The sequence below is a fragment of the Phallusia mammillata genome, chromosome 6 (genome assembly GCF_965637545.1).
Source record: "Phallusia mammillata chromosome 6, kaPhaMamm4.hap1.1, whole genome shotgun sequence".
Classification (NCBI taxonomy): Eukaryota; Metazoa; Chordata; class Ascidiacea; order Phlebobranchia; family Ascidiidae; genus Phallusia; species Phallusia mammillata.
The window spans coordinates 984,378-1,010,627 of record NC_137257.1 but is presented as its reverse complement, the minus strand read 5'-3'; the positions used below and the strand labels follow the sequence as shown (position 1 = coordinate 1,010,627).

Below are 26,250 nucleotides of genomic sequence, written 5' to 3'. Positions count from 1 at the left end.
ATTGATTAACTTAAGTTGTTCGATATTTTAATTAAAGTTTTTTCTTCGTTTGTAAACTAACTACTTGTATAGCAGGGGTCGGCAACCCTTTTTGTACTGCGGACCGTTTTTGAAACTGAAATTTTATCGCAGACCGGTCTTAAAAAAACTACAGATATTTAGCTAAAAAAGGGTTAAATTAGTTTATAATCCCCGGGGTACAGGGGCAAAATGTTTTAAAACATTTAACCTAAAAAGATTATACGGCCCGGTAACGAACTCCCCACCGGGCCACTGTAATAGAATAATGTTTTACATTATAAGATGATTTGCAGACTTTTAAAATTTTCTAAGCAACATTAAAGTAGCTAAACTTTTAAACACGTTTAACTTTGTCTAATTCGCTTCAGACAAAAACTGCCGCTGTGTTAAGTTCGCGTTTTTAGGCTTTTTTAAGTTTTTGGTTCTGTTGTGCAGAAGTTTATAACTATTGCAAAATTAGGTTGACAAATTTGCAAACATTATACCTTGAGCTTGTTTGCTTGCTTTCCCGGTCTTTGAAGCGCGTCTGTTTTTGGTCTTGTCTTTTTTCTTGGTCAAACTCTTTCCAGTCGACTTCATGTAGATGACGACATACGCTGACGTCACGAAGACGAACGCGATGAAATTGAAGATGGTGATCATTAGGGAAAACCCCCAAGCGTTGTCGGCAGGAGTGACGTAAATCTTTGGAATGCAGACGCTGTGAGCGCTGTAGTATCTGTGATTAAATGTTGATGGGTTTATACATTGAACTTGGACTAGAACAGTAGTCCGCAACCCCTGTCACGCGTGCCAAGGTTGGCACGCGAGGTAGTTTTTCATGGCGCGCCAACCGATTTGCGTGTTTATATTAAAGTAACAATTACACTGCTTGTTTATAGTTTTTATCATGTCATTGTCTTAAAATTCAGCCTTACATGCACAAAACGCTCTGCTTTCTCTTTATTTGTTGATCTGCTGGCACGAAACGCTATTATTTGAAAAAGCGTCGGCACGCGAGGTCATTAACACATGGAAACAACAAGTAAATTGGCACGCGTCACTTAAAAGGTTGCCGACCTCTGGACTCGAATTTGCTCGATTGGTCAGTCATGGGTTCGAACCCCGTCAAGACACCAGAAATAACTTTAAGCTTTTTTACCGTTAACCCCAAGAGGAACTGATTTATTTTGATTGTCTCTGTTTTAAAAAAAGATTAAGATTGCAAACAATGGCGTCACAGAGCGATGATGTCATGAAATAAAAAATGACACATCTTCTTAACCTTCAAATGTCAAATTATGGAATTTGGAGAAAATTACCTCTAGGTTAAGAACCACTGCTCGAATTAAACAAAAAGAAAGAAAAACAAATTGCAATTTTTCGCAGTTTGTATTTTGAAAGCTGCAAAAAGGAGAGAAACTATATTTAGTAGTGTTTCAGAAGTTTTTAGTTTTTACATGTGGTTTGTATAAATAGACGCTCTCGCTCTGCAAATATAACCTGTGAAGTTGATAAAAGATCCAATTTTAAATGATCTTTGTATGGTTTAGCATCTATTATGTAGTTTCGGAGGAGGAATTAAAATGTTTTGAATCGTTAAGAGTGGAATTCGTCCAAGGTTGTAACTACTGGCTTACCCGAAGTATCTAAATATGTTGACAGTTTGTTTGTGATTGTGATGATCGTGCAAAACTTCCTGGAACTGATACCAGGAAGAAGCTTGAGCGATTTTTGCCACGTCACCACTTAGTACCCCGGATGCAGCTGTTGTGTGATTTCCAAAAGTCAAAACGCGATCCATAAAGTTCTGAAAAGCTGAAAAACAAATTTAATTGTTTTATTAAAGTCGTAAAGCAACTGATACATTTCTCTTGCAGCAATATGGACACGCAAGGCTAAACACTGTTATTTTTGAAGAAATTTATTGAACCTAATATTGAGTTTTTATAGTTGCAAACTGAAAGAACACAAGACTTAAGTCTTAATATTGGTTCTATAATTAATTCTGCTCTTTATTATTTTACTTTAACCAGTAAATTCCTTTCTACCCATTTACTGGCGACGGGGAAAGTAATGTTTGGAAACGTTTGAGATAATCGTGTAGTATTAACATACAAATGAATGTTGTTCAACACGGACCACCCTATTTATCGCAAAACAATCAGCACATCTGATTTAAGTGTGTGTGTGTTAGATTAGTGGTCGGCAACCGCCGGTTCGTGGCCCAGTACCGGTCCGCGAGAAGTTTGCTACCGGGCCGTATACGTTTTCAGGCCAGACGCTTTGAAACATTTTGCCCGTGTTTTCCGGGGATGATAGACTAATTTAGGCGTTTTCATTGATAAATATTTGAAGTTTCTTGAATGCCGGTCAGCAATAACATTTCAGTTTCAGAAATGGTCCGCAGAACAAAAAAGGTTACCGACCGCTGTTAGATAAGTTTCTTCAAATGTGGTCCCACCTGAAAAATCCACCAGAGCTGTGCGGAAGAAAGGGTTGCCCTTGATCCAAGCTTTGGTTGTGAAACTCTTCTGGAAATGGCTGCTTAGTGGGATCAAAGCCAGAAGACTTGCGATAAACCAAGCCACTAGAATCCAACACAATACAAACCGACTTGTGGGTTTTGTAGATGCATCAAACGGCTGCAAGACAATGTATTTTGAAATTAATGTGTTAGGCAGTAGTTCTTTAAGTTGTGGGTAGCTACCTTTAAAGGCATCTGTCTGATAATAATTACAATATCATTTAAGTTCCGTGACGCCATAGTTGACAACTTTTTTTTTGAAGATAGGGGTAAATAAAATTTATGTAGTTTTTTTGCAGGGGTACCAATAATATAGAGGTTAATGTCTGGTTTTACCGAATTAACAAAACTGCGTTGCTTTATACTGAAGAAATAATGACAATTTTAGCACCGCAATGCAGTAACCAACTTTGAGCTTTAATATAAAGCAGGGGTGGGCAACCTTTGTCAATGTGGGGCCGAATACAATTGCCAAAATTAAATCGCGGGCCGCACCTTTATATAACTCAAGATTTTCTTTGTTGCTTACCAAATATGCTTAACTACAAGTAAATTCGCATTTGATTCTAGCCACAAATTGCCAGGTCGCAGAAAACTAGCATAGGGTGCGTTAATCTGCCAAAAAATATATAATAGTTGGACTCGTTTGCCAGTACATTAGAAATCCAAGCGTCTCTGCGGGCCGCACAACATTTAATCAAGGGCCGCATTTCGCCCGCCGACCCCTGATATAAAGCACACAAGAAGGTTTTTTTTGCATAAAGGCAGCCTTTCATTTATTTGTATTATATTTGTAACAATAGTACTTGTCATTATACAAATGGTTACATCATAATGTGCATTTTTCTGTACGATTTTGAATTTTGCCTATTTTCATAGACTTAAGAGGTAGTACTTACCCTATAGACAGCATATAGTCGAGAGAGGGTTAGAAGAACCATCGTAAGCACTGAAGTTTCGCTGGACAGAACCACCAGCACCCCCATCACAACACACATATTGCTGGATCTCCACATAAGGTCCTCAGAGCAATATTTTCCCTGATACTTTACACTCATTGAGCCCAACATTATCAGGTAGATCCCCATTAACGTGTCAGCCACGGCCAAGTTCAAGACCAACATGTGATTGGTTCGCAACGAGGCAAGATTCATGTTGGATGTTGCCAACGTTTTTACCTCCTCGATCATTACAGCCTGTGTATGTAAAAAAGTCGTTGTCATTATATTAGTTTTGTTTTGTTTTATGCCCTGACAACAGAACATACTGCTAGCTTAATCCGGACAAAACTTGAGGTACAAATGATTTGTTATGCGGTTAGGCTTTAACTAATCGGCATCGGTTCTTCGCCTAATCCGGACAGTTTTTGGTCCAAACGGGTCCGGATTAACCGAGGTTTACTGTTATGATAAAGGGTTTTCAAAGCATAGTTTTATAAGGACTCCACTAACCTATTCCTAGTATTGCCACTGATACCTTTATTAATAAATCGAGCCATCTTTAGACAACTAATTGCATGCTGTAACCAGTTTCAGTAATGTGTTCTAAATTTCCAAGAAAGTTTACTCCATCAAACAAGTATATTTACCAAGTTTCCTATGATTGCAAGAAAGCCCATTATCCACACGATGGCGCGCAAGACCGGGTTCGCAATCAGCTCGTAACGAGATGAAAATGCGTTCGATTCTACTTTCTTCGTTGTCGGGCATTCGTCGCTCCAATCTGTACAGTCTGCCACTCCATTGAAAAGCTGTTGGTATTAAAAGTATGATTACTTTAATTGTTTTAAAACTCCAATGTAAATAAACCGTAATCAATTATTAAGGTAAATGTCATGAAGGTTGTGCGTAACAAAGTATAGAAGTAACCCAACCAAAGCAAAATAGCCTTCACGGAATTAATTTGGCAAGATGCCCCCTGTTTAACGCCTCTCACTCTAGACAAGGAACTTTCAAAATCCCTTACTCAGAGCCATCTTAATTCTGTCAAGAAAAATTTAGACCTAACCTATATGACTGGTATTAAAGACGTATCCTAGGTGCACAAAACATAGAACTCATTGAAGGCGTTACACCGAATCAAGCCCGTCTCCCAATCATGACCATATTACAAGGCACAGGCCAAGATATATAGCTTGTGGTGGGGTTCGAACTTACGACAGGAGTCTTTTCGGGACTTGGACTATGATTTAGGAATGGGTATGTAATAAGTTTAAATCAAAGTAACATTCTTGAGTCTTGAAAAATTTATCCAATGCCCCCCAAGAACTTTCACTAGGAGTTAAAATTCCTGCACCTTTCTTTTGGATACGAACAGGGGGTCGCCGTTTTCGCAGTAGAACCTTCCATCGTTTGTGCAATTCTTCTCATCGCTAAGATCATCGCAGTTGTAAATTTGATCGCACACTTGGTTCTTCTGAATTGATAACTAAACGAAAAGCAGAAATAACGTTTGCTGAAGGCTCGGGGGGTTCGAATGCAACTGCAGGAGACTGGCTTATTTTGGTTTAAAATTTGGTACAATAAGTCGTACTATACTAGTATATGAGTGTACTCTAATCGCTGGTCTGCGTGAACGATTAAATGCATTTATCTTAGCTATATTTTATTGGCTAGAAGGTTACAAGTAAATGATTTATATGCTACCATATCTTGCTTGATAGGTAAATATTTATTTATTTCGATCGTTTTTTCAGACGAAATAAATATGTGTTACACTTATCGAGCAAAACGAACAGCCTGCACAGCACTTAGTGAAAACACACACAGCCTATCATGAAATGTGGCACATAAGGGTAATTTTTAAATCTTGTTTCAGTCTCATTGTATTTCTTGTCAACTATCCCGTCTACCGAAAAGTTAAAGAAACTGCCAGGTTCAAACCCAGGAACCTTCCTAACTAGATTCCCGATCAGATTAACCATTGTTAAAAAAAGCGTTGAAAAAGCGCATCAGGTCGTTTGATGAGGTGTTTAATTGCCCAAACTTGTTTTTTTTCTATTTATATTCTTTACGAACTCTAAAAAGTTTTTTATATATATCTTTACATGAGTCTGGTGTCCTGGACCATTCTGCATAAAGCTGGTGTTTTTTTTCACGGGATTCGAACCCAGGACTCTTCCGGGGACGAATCCCGATCATTTTTTTTATGTCTGTATATGGGTCAGGCTCGCCAGACCATTCGGCCAAGTTCCTGCCCAACCTAGTCCAATAGAGTTACTCAAACACCTCACCTTAGTGCCACCTAGCGACATGCAATAATATCGTTTTCTTGATGAGCATTGTTTTTCGGTTTCGTCTCGTCCGTTGGCGCAATCAGCGAACCCGTTGCACACCTTCCGGATGGGAATGCTCATCTTAGCATCAATTGTCACACAGGGGTAGCGCCATCGGCATAACATACGGCTCTCGTCGTTAGGATATAATGAATACTGGCAGTCGATCACTCCGTCGCATACTTTGCTTGCGGGGATAATTCTCACCCCCCTCCTCTTGAAAAATGTCGAAAGCATTTGTAAAAAATAATACAGATTTGTGTGAGACATTTGCAACAGGGCCAAGTTCGTAATATTTACTACACCTGTTGTTCTGCATTGTTGTGAAAAAAAACAATCCTAACCCGGAAAAAATCTACACATTTTTCATAAAGGACTAGTAGTCACATTGCACACAGAAACTACGCAATAAGGATATTAAACCAACCAACTGTTTAAAAACTTCAGATAATGTTTAAACCAGGAGTAAATTTGAAGAAAACAGACTTGACACTCAGTGTGACACAATTTTATCAATTTTAACCTTCATTAGGGCATATTAATCGGGCTGGGTTTCTCATTTAAGCCGGCTTGTGACTTCACAGTACGCCAGGCTCTTTGAAGGCGCCATACCGAGTCAGCCGGTCACTAAGCATGCCACTGTGATTTATATACGAGTGTGCTGTGATCGCTGGTCTGCATAGACGCTATAGGGCAGATCCTATTTGTGAATTTATGTTCATTTTAACGACTTGTAACTTTAAATAAAGGTGCATTAGAAAGTAAATAAAAAATAAAGCAGTCTTACTCGCATTGATACGCATTTATAATCTCTCCGCTTAGGTGTAGTGGCCACAGCGGAGCAGTTCACAGGTTGAGTTGTGTCGTTTGCTGTGGCAGTTCGATCTTGATACGCCACGCAAACTGCATTGCATTCGTCAACCGGACTTAAGAGGTAGAGTTGTTTGGAAACGCCAGTGGTTTGAATGCATTCGGCGTTTCGATCGCAGAATGTCCCAATCCGCCTGTGACATGTATTCGCTCCCATAAGAGTGCATCTGCAAGTAGCAAGAAAATGTAAGTTGTTGGTTGATTCGGTTGTAACTTGTGATTGGTTTAAATTTATTGTTGTTTCTGGCTTTTTTGAGCTCTAAGAACTGGTTGTCTATAGAGCTATTAGTGAAAAATAATTAAGCTGTACAAAAAATTATTCATATATAAGTTATGTCTAGCACTTACTCACTCAAAAGGTACTAATCCTGAAAGTTATGTTAAAATCCTGACATTGTTTGGTTTGCTTGGGATAACACTGCTGCTATTTCAACTGGCAAATTACAAATCTTTATCAATGCCGAAACTTGAATGAAAACAGTAAAACATCAAAATACCTGCACTGCTCCCCAGGCTGTGTTGCGTTTACGCATGGCATCGTTCCCTTACAATAACTGTATCTGCAAATAAATGTAATGAAGTGTTAGTATGGGGCAAAAATATGTTGATGTCGAGATGCGATAGTAAAGAGCGGGGAGTAAAATCGGATATTTTGCACTGGCAAACGCTTTGGCTTGGCTTAGGTTTTATTCGCTTGGTGAAAGAAAACACTATTGCACGAGTGAGGACAAAGACTATAGACAGATATTTTGCTCTTGATTCTGTGAATACTAATTTGTCAAAATATGATGTAATGCTTTAACTAGGGTTAGGTTTTATTCGCTTGGAAGAAAGAAAAACCAAGACACTATTGCACGAGAGAAAGCAATTCTGACGAAGGCGTCTTGTACAATAAAACTGCTGGATGAGCATTACTTGGTTATTAAAGGCAAATGTTTGGCTCTTGATTTTGTGAATAGTTTGTCAGTATTTTATACAAGCAAACTCTTTATGGATTGGGTTTTATTCGTTTGGCGAAAGAAAACACCAAGACACTATGGTACGAGAGGAAGCAAAGACTACAGGCAGATATTTGGCTCTGTGAATACTAATTTGTCGAAATATGATGCAAGTTCACCCACTTTTCATCACTTCCATCCGTGCAATCAACAACTCCATCACAAACTCTGTTCCTCGCCAAACATTTACCTTCGTCACAACTCACGTGACCAATAGGACATAGGCTGTTCTCTCTGGCAAAAAAAACTTTGTCAGTGACCGTGAAAACAAACCACAGTAAAACTTTTACAAAAAAAGGTATTTTGAGAAAAACGAACTAAAGCTGTAAGAAATATATTATGTTTTTTGCTAAAATGGAAAGGTTTTCAGGAACCAAACGTTAATATATATTGTGTCATAACAGAGCTACTCCTAAATGCTACTCCTAACTTTAAAATGTATTTAAAAAAATTTACGATCGTATAAATAAGTGGCATGTAATAAATTTAGATAAGGAGTATTAAAAAGTTTGGACGGTCTGTACCAGCGGTTCTTACGCTGGGATTGGTCGAAACCACAGACTATAGTTTGGAAAAGAATATTAAGGACTTACATTACAACGTTGCTTATACAACATAATGCATGACTCTGGCGTTAAAATCATTGCTCTAATGTAATGGTTTTCAACCAGGACCCATGCCCCCATGGAATGTACAATTTAGTCGAGTAGATATTGTAGATATTGTTTGTAGGGGGCCCACGGGTCTTGCGGGGTTATTTGAAGGGGGCCACTAGGCCTGAAAGTTGCGTTTAGGGGGCCAGGGCCAATGAAAGGTTGGGAACCACTGCTCCAATACATTGGTCTCAAAAAGCTTTAGAAATCTCACTTACTTTTGAAAGCTTCCGAACGACTGCACTTCGCCACAGATATCGGGGAGTTTCCCGTCGCAAAGACATTCGTCACTCATATCTGGACAATCGATGACGCCATCACACAAGTTCGACTTTGAAACCACCAGTGAGTGGTCAAGGCATTCAAAACATAAAGAATCGTTGAACACGGCGTGGGTCGAGTTGCGTATGTCACTGCAAGATAAAAACTTTGTAACTTTTTTGGTCAGTTTGAGAAAGGTGTCAGACTTTCGTTAATGGGCGTTACTGAAGTGTTTTTGTCAGCAAGCAAAGGGTTGTGTTTTAATGAGCTGTTGCTGCCAGACATAAAGCATAAACTAATATTGCTATTCCTGCAGTTTTATAACAACAAACTGAACGTTCGACGTCCCCTACGAGACGTATGGCATATTTGAACACAAAGTTCCAATAGAGCAAAAACGGTAACACAGAAACAAAGTAGGATTGATATAAAGTTAATACAGCTCTTCTGGCAAATGTATTTTTATTCCGACGTTTTGACGTCTTATACAGGTTGCCTTCATCAGGGTAAATAAGTGTTATTTATAAATGAAGAGCTCTATTAACTTGATATTATGCCTAGCTGCAATAGTTTAGAAAGGATTGATATATTTTTCATTTCAGAAATCCCATGTTATCGAACGTATATCTAATAGCATTGTATCTATAAATGGTCCTTTTGTCACTAGTGGTGTCCTAAATTGTTTTCAATAATTTATCCGTAATTTTTTTTTTTTATCCCAACAAACTTCTGTAAGCAGTAACGTAAAGTCATGTAGCGAGAACTGTCCTGTAACTCGAGGTAAAAGGAAAAAAAAAGAGGAAAAAAGTCCTAAAGATTTACATTGTACAGTCAATATGTTCACCTTGGTATCCCGGTTAAATTCACATGTCCTGCGTAGCAGAGGTCAGACCCATCGTCGCAATCAACCACACCGTCCCACAACAACAGCTGTGGCAACCTGCATTGCTTTCCATTCCTTACACACTTGAAACCGTGACCGTTATTCCAATTATCCAAGCCTGGACAGTCGTTGCATTGGTTAGCATCGCAGACATGAGAGCGCTTTAAACAGTTCCCGTTTGGACAGCGGAAATGATCTGTGCATCCGATATCACACGGGGTCAATCCTGTGCATGTTATCTTCCCTTGACAAACCAGTTTACGACGAACTAAGCACGATTTTGGAGATTTGTTCTTGGCGTTGTTGCAACTGTGCGATAAAATAAAGATGAAGAAAGTAAAACGTCCTACCGTCGACCAGAGGAGATTAAAACCAAGATTTTATTGGGTGGATCGAAAAAATTAAAAAAGCCGAATAAAGTATTAAAAAGGCGAACCAGTAACTGAATTTTATTAAGACCAAGCTTTGTGAACCTTTGTTGTTTCAAGAATGTGATAAACTGCTTTGCCAAACATCTAAGGTTGCTTTGCTTTAAAAAATCTCTCAGTTACGTGTGTCTGTTTACTTTTTGTGCAAAAACGTGCAAAAACACAAATTTTGAAACCGTGTTAGATTAAAATGACTTTAGAACACGCACATTGCACTTAAACCCACAATATCTTTCCTTTCGTTTAACTTTTGTTTTAAAAATTAGATAAATTTACTTCTTTGCAAATCATCCAAAGTTGCTTTAAAAGTTCTTTTAGTTACGTATTCATGTTTACTTTTTAACTGCAAAAAACAACTTTTGAAAACTTATAAATAAAAATACTTTAGTTTAAAACGTGAAGACGTCCATTGCATTTAAACCCACAATATCTTTTCGCTGTACAAACCTGATGTAAGTGTAATTATGTTTCTCTGGAAGTGTGCAGTTCATGCAATTAGATGCAAACTCGTCACTTCCATTTTTGCAATCCTTTCTACCGTTGCAGAATTGCCAGATGTTGATTATTTGTTTCGAGTTGATCAAACAGTTGAACTTTCCAGACTGTGGACCACTATTGCTCGGAAAGAAAACTTCAAAAAATAAATAAATTAGTAAATATTTTTAGAATTCAAATACAAACCAAGTGTATGTTTTTGTTACATAGTAAATGTGTTCATAGTGTATGCAGTACAGTAAAAACCATGTTGTTAGACACACAAACATTAAACGTAGTTGGTTAGGTTTACAGTGAAAACGACAATTAAAACTCTATAATTTCAATTCGTATGTAGGCTACAGGTGCATTTTGTTCGGTTAAGTTAATCATGGCGAATTTAAAACATGTTAGAAGTCACTTACAAAACGAATTTGTTCCTCCCAACAGAATGAAGATGCCAATTAGTAGCACCAAACCTTGCATGTTGAAATCAGTGTGATCCCAAACATACAGTAAAAACTTGCAAAATTTGTTCCTAACCTACAATTCAAAAAAGTTGATTAAGATATTTAGAATTTGGTGATTGAGAAGGATTTCCTTGCATTTGACGTTCAAAAAAGGTGATTGAGAAGGATTTTCTTGCATTTGATGTTGAAGATTTCCGGGACACTGTGTACGCGGTGTTAAAAAGTGTTTTAATAAAAAACATAACTGCCAGAGAACTTGCCTATGTAGAATAACTTAAATCATGCAGACGTTTCGATTGAACAACCTGCACTGATGAAGATTCTGCATACACAAGTGTTCTGGAGGAAACACTCTATATTGACAAGTTTTAATTAAAACACTTTTATCAATTCTAAAAAACAAAAACTTGGTAAAATATCACAACATATTAGTGGTATCAGTTTTCATTGCTGCATAAACCCTCTGCATTCTGACAATCAAGCTAACACGGTCACTGTGTGAGAGTTGATTGATATTTCAATCACTTGATAGCGGTTCAACGGAAGAGGATGTTATTGGTAACTACACCAGTTTATGCACAAGCACAATCCTCTGCAGTAATTCACCAACTCTTCCTTGCTGCCTGACGTAAATGCCAGTTTTTGTTGTTTACCGAAGTTGTGTTGATTTTTTTCGAGTTTATTTTGCCGCTGGTGGCAATTAATCAATCAATTTATTTTGTTTGTTTCAGCTCCAGGTGACATGGTGGGCCTATGTTTTTTTCTACAAATTACAGTTTTGTTTAACGAAAATAAATTTATTTTACTTTCCTGAACGTTAGCATAGCGATGAATTACATTCAAAAAATGGTTAATAATTTTAATCAATCATTTCAAACTGTAGGCGGCACCACATAATCTTATTTCCAAAACCTATGCCTATGTTTTTTTCTACAAATTACAGTTTTGTTTAACGAAATTTGATTCATTTTGCTTTGTTGTACGAAAGCATAGCAATGAATTACACTTCAAAAAGGGTTTGCAATCTTTTGAAACTAAAGGCCGCATCACACACTCTTATTTTCAAAAGCCAATGTGCCTATGTTTTTCGTTTGCATATTACAGGTCAAAGGAAGTGTGATATAATTCATAATTTCCTGTTCCCTTGTGCCTTAATTAAAACCAGTTTTTGTATCTAGCTTTATCCATAGATTGAACTTAACGTTTCGTTGATCACTCTTTACTGTTTCTGACATCACCATTTATATTATTTAGATTTGTTTTTCTGTTTATTTTGCACTGTTTGTACACAATGAGTCTACAAAATATTGTGTCTACTTGGCTTGTGATATGTCTTCACAGCACTCAATGACATTTCTAATACCAAATTTCAAATTTCAAAAGCCAAATGCTTTGGTAAAAAGTTTTTATCAAAGCACGGCCGCCAAACGTACGTTTTTTTAACAAATTTGTCGTTCAACTGGTGTTATGCTAAACAAAATACCAGTTGTTGTTTCAAGAACTTGTATTTGCTGACGTTTCGCCCACCAGAACGGTAGGGCTTCTTCAGAGCAATGAACGCTTTCCGTGAAAGAGTTGCGTGTGCTGCAAAATGACAGGGTGTAACTAATGTCCATCAAAATACGGCCGCAGGTTGTGCACTTCTGCATTAAAAGCAGGAAATAGCTGACTTTGACGTTATGGAGCGCGGAATAGTGGCACAATCTGTTGTATATCTGAATTATGATCAAGGTTTAACGCTCGAGCTATTCCTTCTTTTAAGGTGTAACTTGAACAGGAATCTGTCAAAATACCTTTATTTGCTTGGTATGACTTGGGCACGAGCGGTCTTTATAGGTCAACATGTTCATTCCCACATGACTTTAAGGAGGTGCATTTAACACAAACATCTTTTTTATTGCCGTAAATTGTAGAGGCCCCTCCCCGCCTCAAAAATATGACGACAACAATTTAACGAAAAAATTACTTGTTTTAGCCACAACTTGTATGCACATTTATTTCCAAACAACAAAATGAATTAATTTCATTATTACAAACGCAACATTCTCGACAAATTAATGACATCAACGCACAATGGACAGCCGCGTGGTGGAGCTAGTGCTCTCAGTCCTTTTCTTTTTTCCTTCGTATTTTTCACAGGAAGGCAGACATTTCAGCATGTTGTCGATCAGGTTGGAGTAGATTATCGGATTGAGGGCGCTGTTGATCGGAAGTAAAACAATCGCGGTTATTGCGTAGACATCCGGCGGAAGTTGCACACCAGCAAAGTGGATGAAAGCCAGGATGCTGACCGGAAACCAGCAGCAGAAGTCGGTGATGATGAGACGAACGATTTTTTTATGAATCTCTGAAAAATGTCACCGTAATTTTAGTTTTATGGCAGGTTGTGTTTAGGTCAGTAATTTATTGCAGTTCTGATTGCTTAAATTTGCTTCACAATAAAAGCTGCTTCACAAAAGATGTAGGATTTACACCAAAATGCCCCACTTTATACTGAGAAAATAACTAGTACCTTTTTGCCGTAATTCAAAAAACCGACAGATAAAACTCATCAACTAAAATGTTATAAAAATACTTTTATTGATTTAATTTTTATTATTTTCATGTTGATCAGACTAACCAAGATTGCACGAAAATGCGACATACCCTTGTTATCTTATACGAAACGCAGGTCTTCTTTGACAAACAGGCCAACCAGGCTGCCAAGCAACAGTTGCAAATACACAAACAAAAATGTCAACATATTGTATTATGTGATCCCACCTTTATTCTGTTTGTTGCCTTTCCCGGATTTTGAGGCGGAACGCGACCTCTTGCTTCCTTTCAGCATTTGTCCTGAAGTCGTTTTTAAATAAATCGCCAAATATGCGAATGACACGTATACGAACGCCAGGAAGTTGAAGATGCTGATGGAGAGGGAAAATGCCCAGGCTTTGTCCAACGTTGTGACCAGGATTTTAGGCATACATACGCTGTTTGTGCTGTAGTATCTGGAAACAGAATTACTTGTTCATTAGACTAGATATGGGCCTATAAACATTTCATAAACTTATCCGCAGGCGACACAAACTGAGTCATAAAATACACAAGTGTGAGTGTATGCAGACCAGCGATCATGGCACACTCATATTCGGTATTATGCCTTCAATGGGTCTGGCGTACTGTGATTTACAAGAAGAAAAATGACGCTAACGTACAAATGTTGGTTATTATCCGTTTTAGTTTATGATAGGTCTCTAGGTTTTTTTCTTCTGTTGATCGTACATACCCGAAGTATCTTTTGACGCTTAAAGCGTATTTATTGTGTTTGGAGTTCTGCAGAATTGTGCTCAAGTCAAACCACGAAAGAGCTTTATCCAAGGTGGCAAGTTTACTAGCGGTGACATCAGAACTGTTAAACTTCGGACCGAAAGTCAGAAATCTTTCAAGGAACGACTTAAAACCTAATGAGATAAATGAAAGTTAGAAATGTGTGTTATGTTAATCGACTAAATCTGCTAATATACAGAACATTTTTTCCAAAACTTTAACTTATGTTTTTGAAATTTATGGAATGATGCAACCTGTTGTATTATATCAGGGGCGGGCAAATACGGCCCGCGGGCCGGATCCGGCCCGCGACGGGATTTTGAGCGGCCCGCAGACAGTTTCTGGGATTTACATGGTAATGTGGCCCGCGGCCACAGTCTGCATACCCCACTACTTGCATACTACGTCAAATTATAGTTGTAACGGACAGTAACGCTCCCCAATAGCAAAAAAGTTTCTCGCCGTTGTTACCATTGCACCATACATCTATTGTTACGACATAACTGCCAACCTTGTGCGTGGCCTGCTTTCACGGTTTCCTTTGTTTCCACACGTGTAGCCTAGTTAGTGTTATAGCGGTATCAAAGTCTGTGGTGTATGCATTAAATTTGCTGTGGGGAATAATTTTATGTTATATCAGTTTGATTGTTTGAACTGTATTGTAATTGTGACGTTCTTGATTCTATTTGGTTTAGGTCAGGGTTCTTCAACGGGGGCGATTTCGTCCACCCGGGGGGGCGAGAGTGACATTTTCGGGATTGGAGGGCGATTTTACTTCCAAGGGGGGCGATTTCAAAATTACTGATTGTTTAAAAATATACAAGAATTGTGAGACTAGGCTGACTTACGAGCAAATTTTATTTGTCTTGCAAACACCGGGTACATGTTGGGCATCAGCTTTTGCCTCTATTTAAATAAATTCCTTGTGGCGATTTGTTTGTACTTTTTGCGATCTCGAGAGCAAGGTTGGGCTGTTTATTTGGCCACGCTTTGTTAAAGCTATGTATGGTGACCGGCTATACCTTTTTAATATAACGGTAACGAGCTTTCCCTCAAACTTGTTTCACTTTTACACTTTCTATAGGTCTGCTAGCGCTTCAAAAACTGCGAAGTTTTTGTATCATCCTTAAATTTGATAAATCTAGTTTAAGTTATCAATGTGGAAAGTATAGGTTTCTCTTCTGCCGAGTAATGCCCCATTACTTTTAATCAAAATAACAAAAATAGCTATTGTTTGCGCACAATCGTATGATGTTATCTTGTCTATGATGTCACAAACTTTGCGTGGATGCGTTAGAATTGCGTGAAATTGACCCTCAGTGTTGTTGTAGCAATTAAATTGGGTTTTAACTGTTAACATAAGCATTCGTTGGTGCTGGGTAAATCTAATTGCATGCAAATGCTCAAGAGTCAAGAACTTTAAAAAATAACAATGGGGGCGATATTGAGTCAGTGCCCTAGCAATGGGGTGATTTCGCTAAAATGGTTGAAGACCACTGGTTTAGGTGGTCAAAAATCCGTTTTAAATCACTGGATAAATACGCGATTAATGTATCGATTCAGGAATCCGGCCCGCCAAGTACTTCATTTTCCCATATCAGGCCCGCCGACTGGAGAAGTTGCCCGCCCCTGTATTATATAAGTTACAAGGTTTTTTTTATTTCCTTTCTTGTTCGAAACTGTTTTGCTTTCAATGATCTTGAAAATTTACCAGTGTTAACCAACAGTTTATAGGCTACTTCAATATCATTTTTGTTTTGCACAAAAACTCGTTTTCAAAAATTGAACCATGAGGCTAGAACTCCTACTCTAGTACTCAACCATTACACTCTCGTACGATTATCTTTGTTCCCAATAATCTTGAAATTGTGCTCATGTTTTTGTGAAATTGATTTATTTTAGGCGACAGTAGAGCCGCGATTATATTTTAGTTTTACAAAAAAAAAACGCTTTGCTGGAAACGGATACCATAAAAGGAAACTGAATGTATCATACATACTCGAGTATTCGACCATTATGCTCTGGAAAAACGGAGACTCGTTGATCATGGCAGTTGTGGTGAAACGATGTTGAAACTGGACTCCCAGTGGCAGAAATGCAAGAAGGCAAGCCACAAACCAGACCAACAACAGAGCGAAGATAACTACTTTGCCCGATGGCTTCGAACCGGCGTTAAATGGCTGAAAAAAAATACTAAGTAATAGTGGGTCGTATTATGGAAATCTCTAATAGTCTAATGGAGAGTATATATTGGTCCATGTACTTTATAAATTCATAGTAGTGTTATTTGTGGTCGAACTACTCATATTAAAGAAAAAACTGGTTCCGTTCGTCTAACGCAGGGGTGGGCAAACTACGGCCCGCGGGCCGCATGCGGCCCGGCAAAGGAGTTCATGCGGCCCGCCAAATGTTAGTAAATTTTAAAGAGAATGTTAGTAACGCTGAATAGTATTATGAGCACAGCCGTTTTAAAAAATACCGGGGGTGCGACTTGCCGATACCTATACCATGTGCAGTATCTGTACCCATACCATACTTACTTTGGAACTAAACACAGATACTTTTTGCGTGCTTTAGCCTGTTGTTTCTGCCATGTTATTTTGCAAATCGTCACTTGACACAATTTCTTGGTTCGATAAAGGTAAATAAAAGTAAAAGCGATTCACGTTTTCAAATACAGCCCACTTTGCACTGTTGACGCCAAAACTTTGTTCACATTGGATCAAGTTTAGGTCGTTGCAATACTTTGCAAACGGACATTAAACACGGCTTTAGAATCGTTAACACTGACCCGCAAACCACCTAAAAATGGATACTAAAAGCGGCTCGCTTTGTTTAATGTTGGCGCAAGAATTTATCAACAAAAAGTCGTAATGTAGCCTATGTTGCAACAAATGCTTGTTTATTTTGAAACAATGCAATTGTGGCGTTTCAACCAACGTTTGTCCAGTAATTTCAGTGACAACAGACGTATTTGCACATAGCGGATGCTATATTAATATTTTGGGCTAAATCGAGGGTGCACAACCTGCGGCCGTACGGCCACATGCGGCCGCGGAGACGAGTTTGTGCGGCTGTGACCATGTATGTTGAAATACACGTGCTGGCGGCGGTGATGTAACTAAAATTATTTTGCCAAATATTTTGATATGAAACTGCTAAAAACAGATTTCGTGAGACTATATAAAAAAGATTACCAACCTAGTAACCATATGTACCAGGCTTTTTATCCGCTTATTGTGTGCAAACAATGCGAAAGAACAGACACCGCAATCGTCACAATACAGATTATGACGTCATAAACAGTTAGCTCAGTTTAGCTAAACTTATGCGTCAAGTAAGAAATTTTATATGATATAAACCTAATTCTTACACCAGTTATTTAAAAAAAACAAGCAAGCAAGTGGCGGTCGTTGGTGAAATACTATGCGGCCCCTTGAGATTAAGAACTTTTGAATGCGGCCCTTGTACTGAAAAGTTTGCCCACTCCTGGTCTAACGTCTAAAATGAGTATAATGGTTATAGTAACAAGACTGGTTGTTACAATAGCGTGATATAATATCACTACATTTGGTGGCCTTGCCGAATGGTCATGCCTTAAGCCACAGGTTCAACAATCAATTAGCGACCCACAATGCTATCTCTTATCCCATACATGCAATTATTGGAACTTTTTGTCAGGTAAAGCAAATTAAGATCTTCAAACTTACGTTCCAAACGGCGTATATGCGAAATGAGGTCAACAGCACCATTGTCAGCACTGAAGCTTCACTGGACAATACAACTAGAATTCCCATCGCACTACACGTGTCGCTTGACCTCCACAGAAGGTCATTCACGCAGTAGTTTCCAGAATACATTGTTCCAATTGCCCCCAGCATCAGCAAATAAACTCCCATCAGCAGATCGGCAACCGCTAGATTTAACACCAGCATGTGATTGGCTCGTAACGACGCTGACTGCGAGGCGGGATTTTTCAAAGCCATCACTTCGGTGCCGATCACGACCTACAAAATAAAGTGATTTTGTACAAAAGTGAACTTATGATATAGTTTTATTTTTTAAGATAATATGCCCTTGATCAGAATTTTTAACCAGATGAAAATCACCCGTAAAGGGCAAATAAGATTAGGCAAAATTTGGTTAGATATGCAAAAATGTCATCGGAATCTGCAAAGGAGGGAACTAGAGAAAAATCTCGATGAGTTAACATTTAACTTTCTTCACCAAGTTTCCGACTGTCGCGAGAATTCCTGTTATCCACACAACGACTCGTAAAATCGGACTTCCAATCAGCTCGTATCGTGATGAAAATACACCGCCTGATTTATTTCTCACACTTGGACACTCGTCGCTCCAGTCAGAACAGTCGCCGATTCCATTAAATACCTTAAAATAAGTTTGCATCAGAACAGCTAAACTTTTCTCAACGTATCTTTTTTGTAAATACGTTGACAGTGTGAACTTAGTTAGGTAATGCATGTTAGGTCTGTTGGCAAAGGGCTTTGTTTTCTATTTTTGTAAATAATGTAAGTGGTCTATAGAGTTTTAAAGGTTGCACAGTTCTGGTCCAACTTATTTTTCGATCAATTTTATGTCAGAACTGCTAAACGTTTTTGATAGTGCATCTACTAGACCAGGGGTCGGCAACCTTTTTTCTACTGCGGACCGGTTTTTAAAACTGATTTTTTTTGGCGGACCGGCCTTCAAAATACTACAAATATTTATCAATAAAAACGCATAAATTTGTTTATCATCCTCGGAATATATGGGCAAAATGTTTTAAAGCATTCATCCTGAAAAATTGTACGGCCCGGTAACGAAGTCGTCGCGGACCGGCGGTTGCCGACCACTGTACTAGACAGTTTTATATAGCTTAGCTGTGTGAAGCAGAGGTGTGCATTAGCTTATGTCTGTTAACAAAAGACTCAATGAGAAAAATAATGTTAAGTGGACAGTGGAGTTTAAAACGATGCAAAACCCTGGTCCAGCTTATGCACTGGAAACACCAATCATCTGTCTTGCAGTTGGATCCAAAGACTTCTAGTGGCCGTTTCATATATGTGTGGCGGTATAAACTTTCCCGAGTAGTGCATTAGTTTAGGTTTGTTATAGAGTCTCCAATTTGTAAATTTTGTAAGTAGTCATTGAGTAAATAATGTTTAAAAACTCTGGTATCGATTAATAATCTGTTTTGCTACAAGACACTGTGACACTTGACATTACCTTCCTCTTCACGACGAACAGCGGTTGTTTATTTTCGCAGTAAAACCTCCCGTCCCCCGTACAGTTCACTTCATCACTCTGGTCGTCACAATTTATGATCCCGTCACAAACTTCGCTTCTGCTGACAGAAACCTGTTAAGCAAAATAATTAGAGTGAGAGTTTGCATAGAAAAGTTATCCTTTAAAGCAGTGGTTCTTAACCTTTTTTCCTTGCTGCACCCCTTTCAAATCACCAACCAATTTTCGCACCCCCTTTCAAATCACCAACCAATTTTCGCACCCCCTTTCAAATCACTAACCAATTTTCGCTTCCCCTTCTGTAATTGCTTAAATAGAATAGACCTAACCAACCTTAATGATTCAGCATTCCCGCACCCCCTAGGAACAGTTCTCGCACCCCTTGGGGGTGCGTGCACCCCTGGTTAAGAACCCCTGCTCTAAAGCACGAAGTCAATAAATTTGTACTTTATGCTGTATACCGTGAACGTTTACCAAGTGCGTAGCAAAAATGCAGTTTTGGAGGGTTGAACGCAAAACCAATGCAGTTGGAAAATCAATGTTGTAACCACTGGCCCCTTTCTCATTACCAGGTACAGCTGCTGCGTTTTTTACCGTTGTTCCCTCCCTTCGTGTTATTTTATTTTAGCGTATTTATGACAGCTAGGTTTTTGCAGCTGTGTCCTGTGTTTTCGTGTCACGACACTATCATGTGTTACTATTTTTGGTTGCGTAAAGGCACACCTAAACAAACTACAACACAACATGTCACTTCACGTACCTTTGCGCCTTGAAGCGATGAACATGCGTGGCGTTTTCGGTCGGCACATTTTTTTGGCAGTTCGTCTTTTCCAGTTATGCAATCCACATATCCGTCGCACATTTTGGATCTGTCAATGCTTATCAGACCATCAAAAGTGCCGCAACGAAAACGCCAGTTTCTACATTTCTGAATCTTCTCATCTTTTGAAGTTGGTGGGGGACAATCCTTCACTCCGTCGCATACCTTCTCAGCCGGTACAAACCCCACAACCTTCTTTTTCTGCGACATAAAATCGTAGTTTGTTTCAAGAGGTGTAAAAATACAGAACAGTTTTAAGTGTTATGAATATATAGTCTGAGCTTGTTTTATCGCTACGGTGGTGCGAGTTTGCAGCCGCGCGATCTTGTTATCGCTGTTTTACATGTGTGTGTTTTGCATTTTGTCGCTTTAAAAGAAATTTGTCTTGCAAGTTATGTCATTATCCTGATGAAGGCGTCTTGTATAGGACGTCGAAACGTCGATTGTTTACAATAAAACTGCTGGATGAGCAATACTTGGTCATACATTATGCCTGGCAGCAATAGCTTATTTCATATAGTTTGATTCGTTTAGGATTTTACTTTGTGGAACCAGCCTCTGTCGTGGGCTCGAATCCCATCGCGGGCTAAGTGTTATTAATGTACGCCTTGTCGCGAGTTGGGAAGTTAATCACTTCAATTTAATTCACCCCATTCGGTTTCACTGGGTTGGACAACGCCGCTAAAATTGCTCGCCCATGGAAACACAAATACCGGAGGCAGGGTTAGAACCTACAACCTTGTGAACACAACAACAAACTCACATTTTAACACTGTCTTAAGCTTAGCTTGTATTTCAATTTACAGCAAAATAAGTTAAAACACAGCTGTTTAAAAGATTCTTTTTAAATGAGAGAGACGGATGATATCCACTAGGGCAGTGGTTCTTAACCTTTTTTCCTTGCTGCACCCCTTTCAAATCACCAACCAATTTTCGCACCCCCTTTCAAATCACCAACCAATTTTCGCTCCCCCTTCTGTAATTGCTTAAATAGAATAGACCTAACCAACCTTAATGATTCAGCATCCCCGCACCCCCTAGGAACAGTTCTCGCACCCCTTAGGGGTGCGTGCACCCCTGGTTAAGAACCTCTGCACTAGGGTGAAAAACAAATTTCGTTTTAAAAACTGTTGATTTGACTGGTTCTAATATAAAGCACATCTGCTTTGACATTAAGATTGTGTGAAATACACCTACATACCTTGTAGCAAGTCATGTTGGTAAACTGGCTGGCAGTGGTTTGTTGCACGCTGCAGTCAATGAAATTATCCGCTGAGATATTTTTAGGTTTTCCAGCACAAGGACCTCCACACTCGTCTTCAGGGGAATCAACAAAACGATGGTTGAGGATCGAAGTTTGAACGCAATCCTGAATTCCATCGCAGTATCTCCCAACTACTTGGTTGCAAGTTAGCGAAGCCATCCTCTTGCATCTGTATATCAGAAGATATAAGAGGTAGATGTTTTTGACAAGTTATTCCATTCACCACTTTTGAAGATGGGCAAGGTGGCAAAGATACTTCTAGACCAGTTCTCAGCGTTTTATGTACCGTGACCCTTACTGGAACATGGCGTTTTGCAGCTCAAGGTGGCGGCAAATACAGAATTTAATTTATAATACCAAAAAAGTTTTGTAACTTCTTGTCTTTTTGGAACATGGAGTTTTGAGAGCGTAGTGTGACTGTTTATCGTATGATGAAGGTTGAATGCACCCAACTTGCACCTAGTTAATCTTGCTGATTTGCAACACAACGAAAAGCGGAACAGATTAATTACAAACATAGAACCCGGATATACGACGCTGTCTGGTGCAACATGAGCCATGATGAAGTGATTGTTTAGTTTAGCGAATTTGCTTGATGAAATATTACCTGCATGCTTCGCCATACACAGTGACATTTCCGCACGGCATTGTTCCCTTGCAAAATTCGTGTCTGTGAAAATTTGACAAAACATGTTTAAGTTAAACTATTTTGCTCCTCTATTAACTGTGCAAGCGAACTATGACTTATAAGATGTTTTGATGCTCGAGATTTAGTTTCTTTATTAGTGTAATAGCTACACAACATTATTGTTTTGCATTGTTAACAAGATGTGTACCTAAGAAATTACCATCAGCAAAACATAGATGCATTTGTTAAAAAATACTGTTAGATTTAAAGTGAAGCAATTTCGAATCACTCCTACTGTTAAAGTTTTAAATAGAGATCGTAATTAATATTCGGTGGATTTTGTCGGCAAAATTGCTGTACAGTAACCGGAATCCCGTTTGCTACGTCTTATAGTTAGGCTACATGGTACACAGGTTCAGAGGTTCTTTGTTTGTCTCAGAATAATGCAAATCAATAACTACAGTATAAAGGTATTAACATTTCGCTAAGTTACAAAAACTTGTTATAGACTCATTTGAGTCTACGGACTGGGCGATCAAAATTACAATACTTATGTACATCTCATTGATCTGTTTTGCAGTCATCTTACTTTTCGTCAATGCCATCGGGGCAATCAATCACTCCATCACAAACCCGACTTCTGTTAAGACATTTTCCCGCGCACTCCACTTGTCCAACTGAACATTTTCTGAAAAAAAGTTTTGGAATCCATCACAGACTTTCTAGTTAACTACTATAACAAGGCTAACTTTTTCAAAGAAAACTTTGCTTTATTTAGGTTGTTTCAATCATAATGCGCAAACCGTCCCGTTTGTTCTTAATGAAATGGTGGTTTTGTTTATGAAACTATATTTGATTAAAGTAGCGTTTGGTTGCCATAAACCCATTTGTTTGTTAGATAATTTGTTAGTCTTGTATTGAGTCAAGTACTCACGGAAAACAAGTCAATTTGTTACAAACATTAAAGCTTTACTAAAGGTATTTATTTGTTTAATGTCAGTTTACATGCTATTGGTGCTATCGGTTTAAGATTGTGTCGGTTTGTGTCAAAACAACATAATGAGTAAGTTACTTCTTCTTGGAGCGAAACATTGCTACTTTGGAGCAAATTCTCGGTATTTTTCCCTCACATAGACACTCATCGCTCATATCAGGACAATCTATGACGCCATCACACATAGTAGATCTGGCAATAATCATAGATTTGTCCAAACATCGAAAACATCGACTGGTGTTGAATGCTTGTCGCTTAAATCTTCGCTGATGGCTGAAAAACAGTTTGAAATAAAACGTTGTATTTCTATCGTTACATATACTTTTACATCTATTGAGCTTACCGTATACAATATTTAAAATGCCAACGTACTCTTTATGGTAATTACTTTATAAATTGTCAACAAAAAAGTTAGTTGAATTGAGAAACGTGTTAAAAGATGCAAAAGACAAACAAACCAGATTTATGTATATTTGAAACTGACCTGTTTAATTTCGCGTTTGTCTTACTTGCGCCATAGCACAAATCTGACCCATCGTCACAATCTTTGATTCCATCGTTAAGCAGAACTTGAGGCAAATTGCATTTTCTCCCATTCCTCACACACTTAAATCCTGGTCCATTGCTCCAGACATGCTGACCGGGACAATCATTACAAGTGTCTCCGTCACAAACGGTGCCGCGCTTTCGACAGGTCTTGTTGTCCGGGCAACGGTAGTACGCAGCGCAGCCTACGTCACAGGGGGAAACCTCGTGGCAGGTGATCTTCTCTGAGCAGATGCTGAGAACGTTGACAGGACATGAACCGTTGTGAGTGTTGGCCGTGTTGTTGCAACTGAAAAATGCCAAGAAAAGTTGGGTATGCGAGATGCAAAACGATTGCAAAAAAATGACCTGTTGATAATAATCATTGTAAGTTAGAACGACTAACAACACAAGTGGGACGACGTTTTTAAAACTTAGTTACGTTAAGCAATCTGTTTTCCTTTGTTTAACGTGCACTGTACTACTTGCATTTCGACTTTTCGATGTCCTACACAGGTCGCCTTCACCGGACCCAATCAATCGTTATCTCTTACAGTGTTGCGTTGTGACGTGCTTGCGTAAAATTCTTTTTCTTTTGTATATTAAGCGTAATGAAGATGACCTACACAGGACGTCGAAACGTCGGTACAAAAATACAATTACCAGAAGAGCTCTACAAAGTTTTTATCATGCCTGACAGCAACAGTTTATGTACGTAATAGAAGTTAAGAAGAGTTCTAACTTCATTTGCAACACGAATACCTGACAAATCTTTTAGTCGGAAACAAAGTGGTGTTGAGATTTTCATCCGCTGCATTCCTGCAGTCGTTTACTCCATCGCAAAATTTATCGTTCGTTATTCTTTTATTTTTCCCCAAGCATAAAAACTTCGCAGCTGCAGATATTTACAAATTAGCCGTGGTTTCTTCAACTTTGCAACCTAACTTCTATTCTAATTAAATTTTATATTCTTTATCACAAACGCTTTGTGGACGTTTTGACAATTAAACTGTATAGTAGCTGGAGTTAATTGAGAGATTACAAAACGGCAACTCATCATTATTTGTGATTGTTAACAACAAGAGAAAAGGAACATGTATTTCGTACAATTACGACAAAATTTGAGCAATTCCAAATTCAAAAATAAAGGTTTATAGTTAATGAACGATCTTTTTCAACTTTTCTGTACTACCACGTTTATGGAGATCACAACCACTGGTTGATTAATAGCTTGACATTATTTGGTGCGTTTACCTTTCCGGAGCCCTGTCGAAGTCATCACACAACCCAACATAAGCACAAATATAAACTTCATCGTGATACTATCTAAAAAACCTTTAAATTAAAACAGTTACTGTTACAATATTCCTTCGACTTTGTGTATTTTAGTCAACTTCTTTACTACTCGCCTTGTGCTTACTAAGTCCGGTTATACCATCAACAGCATATTGAATTTGTGCACAACATCACGTCTTTAATTATCTTTGCATGCTACATGGCTGTGATGAGGAAGGTTTGAATCAATCAGCTTAAACTCTACATCCCGTTGTCGCCTCTTCCTGGAAGTTCAAACGTTTCCACGCAACTCTCTGTTGTTCGTTTGAAAGTTTTGTTTTGTTTGAACCTTCGCTTCGACTATGAGTAAAAATGGCGCAATTGTGCTTGCCTTGAAGTAACCCGGATGTTGTACAAGAAGTTGTGTTGTTGTTATGGGTTTCATAATCAAGATCGGAAACTTGCTTCGAAAAGAATTAATTGACCTATTTGTTGATCATTTTGCAACAGTAAAAGTTTAGTGATAAAAATAACGGCCCAATTAGACGTAAAAAGCGACATGCATGAAAGTTTAAATGTTTCTGCAAATGCTCATGCCATCATCAGTGTTATGAAGGGCCACATTAGTTACACTCGTTTATGTCAACTTAGTCACGTTAAAGTTCGAAAAAAGGGTACAAGACAAGCATCGTGTAAAAATGATAGATAAAAAGGTACCCAGCGAAGACTGATAACGGTTTTGATTTTAAACCACACAAGCATCGTCACAACGCCATTTTTTACCATGTAGCCTATATTGGTTATTTGTCTTCTGTTTATTGTCAGATATCCCCCTACAATATTACCAATGTTCATTATTTTGGAGAATTTCAAGTTTAGGTAAACACAGTAGCCTACCGTATTTACTCGATTGTAAGCCGCCCTCGTTTATAAGCCGCCCTCGATTGTAAGCCGCCCTCGTTTATAAGCCGCCCTCGATTGTAAGCCGCATGTTGAGGTGTTAAAAAAAATGTAAGCCGCCCTCGATTGTAAGCCGCACGCTGGAATTTGAGATACGATTGTTTCCTAATACATCTTTCTGTTGTTATATGGTATGACTATTTGCCCATATCTGTTAGTTACGTTGATAACTGTACCCAACAGAACGTATATCGACGTATAATCTGTACACGCATACATGTTTTGAACCCCAAATAATTTAAAATGTTTGAGTGTAGAAATAATTTCGGTACAAAATTAAAATATAAGCCGCCCTCGATTGTAAGCCGCCCTCGATTATAAGCCGCAAACGGCAGCTAAAAAACAATATAAGCCGCGGCTTTACAATCGAGCAAATACGATACCCCGAACGTG

At 38.5% G+C, this 26,250-nt stretch overlaps 2 protein-coding genes across 2 annotated transcripts; both read right to left on the bottom strand.

Annotated features, from left to right (window-relative positions):
- Positions 1-238: 238 nt before the first annotated feature.
- LOC145232631 (uncharacterized) lies at positions 239-10,854 on the bottom strand. The gene is made up of 15 exons (XM_080097292.1): positions 10,794-10,854; positions 10,342-10,525; positions 9,428-9,775; positions 8,541-8,735; positions 7,793-7,903; positions 7,169-7,231; positions 6,589-6,838; positions 5,760-6,017; positions 4,823-4,954; positions 4,116-4,277; positions 3,427-3,723; positions 2,465-2,645; positions 1,641-1,818; positions 507-739; positions 239-273 (listed from the first exon to the last, which is right to left on the bottom strand). The coding sequence occupies exons 1-15, from the start codon at positions 10,852-10,854 to the stop codon at positions 239-241; spliced, it is 2,688 nt and encodes an 895-aa protein (XP_079953418.1).
- Positions 10,855-12,709: 1,855 nt separating this feature from the next.
- Positions 12,710-24,959, bottom strand: LOC145232928 (uncharacterized). Its single transcript, XM_080097595.1, has 15 exons — positions 24,877-24,959; positions 24,385-24,517; positions 23,582-23,932; positions 23,176-23,370; positions 22,693-22,791; positions 22,083-22,145; positions 21,413-21,644; positions 20,152-20,412; positions 19,374-19,505; positions 18,375-18,536; positions 17,858-18,154; positions 16,147-16,327; positions 14,107-14,281; positions 13,602-13,828; positions 12,710-13,185 (listed from the first exon to the last, which is right to left on the bottom strand). The coding sequence occupies exons 1-15, from the start codon at positions 24,935-24,937 to the stop codon at positions 12,902-12,904; spliced, it is 2,853 nt and encodes a 950-aa protein (XP_079953721.1). The 5' UTR covers positions 24,938-24,959; the 3' UTR covers positions 12,710-12,901.
- Between the last annotated feature and the right edge of the window lie 1,291 nt (positions 24,960-26,250).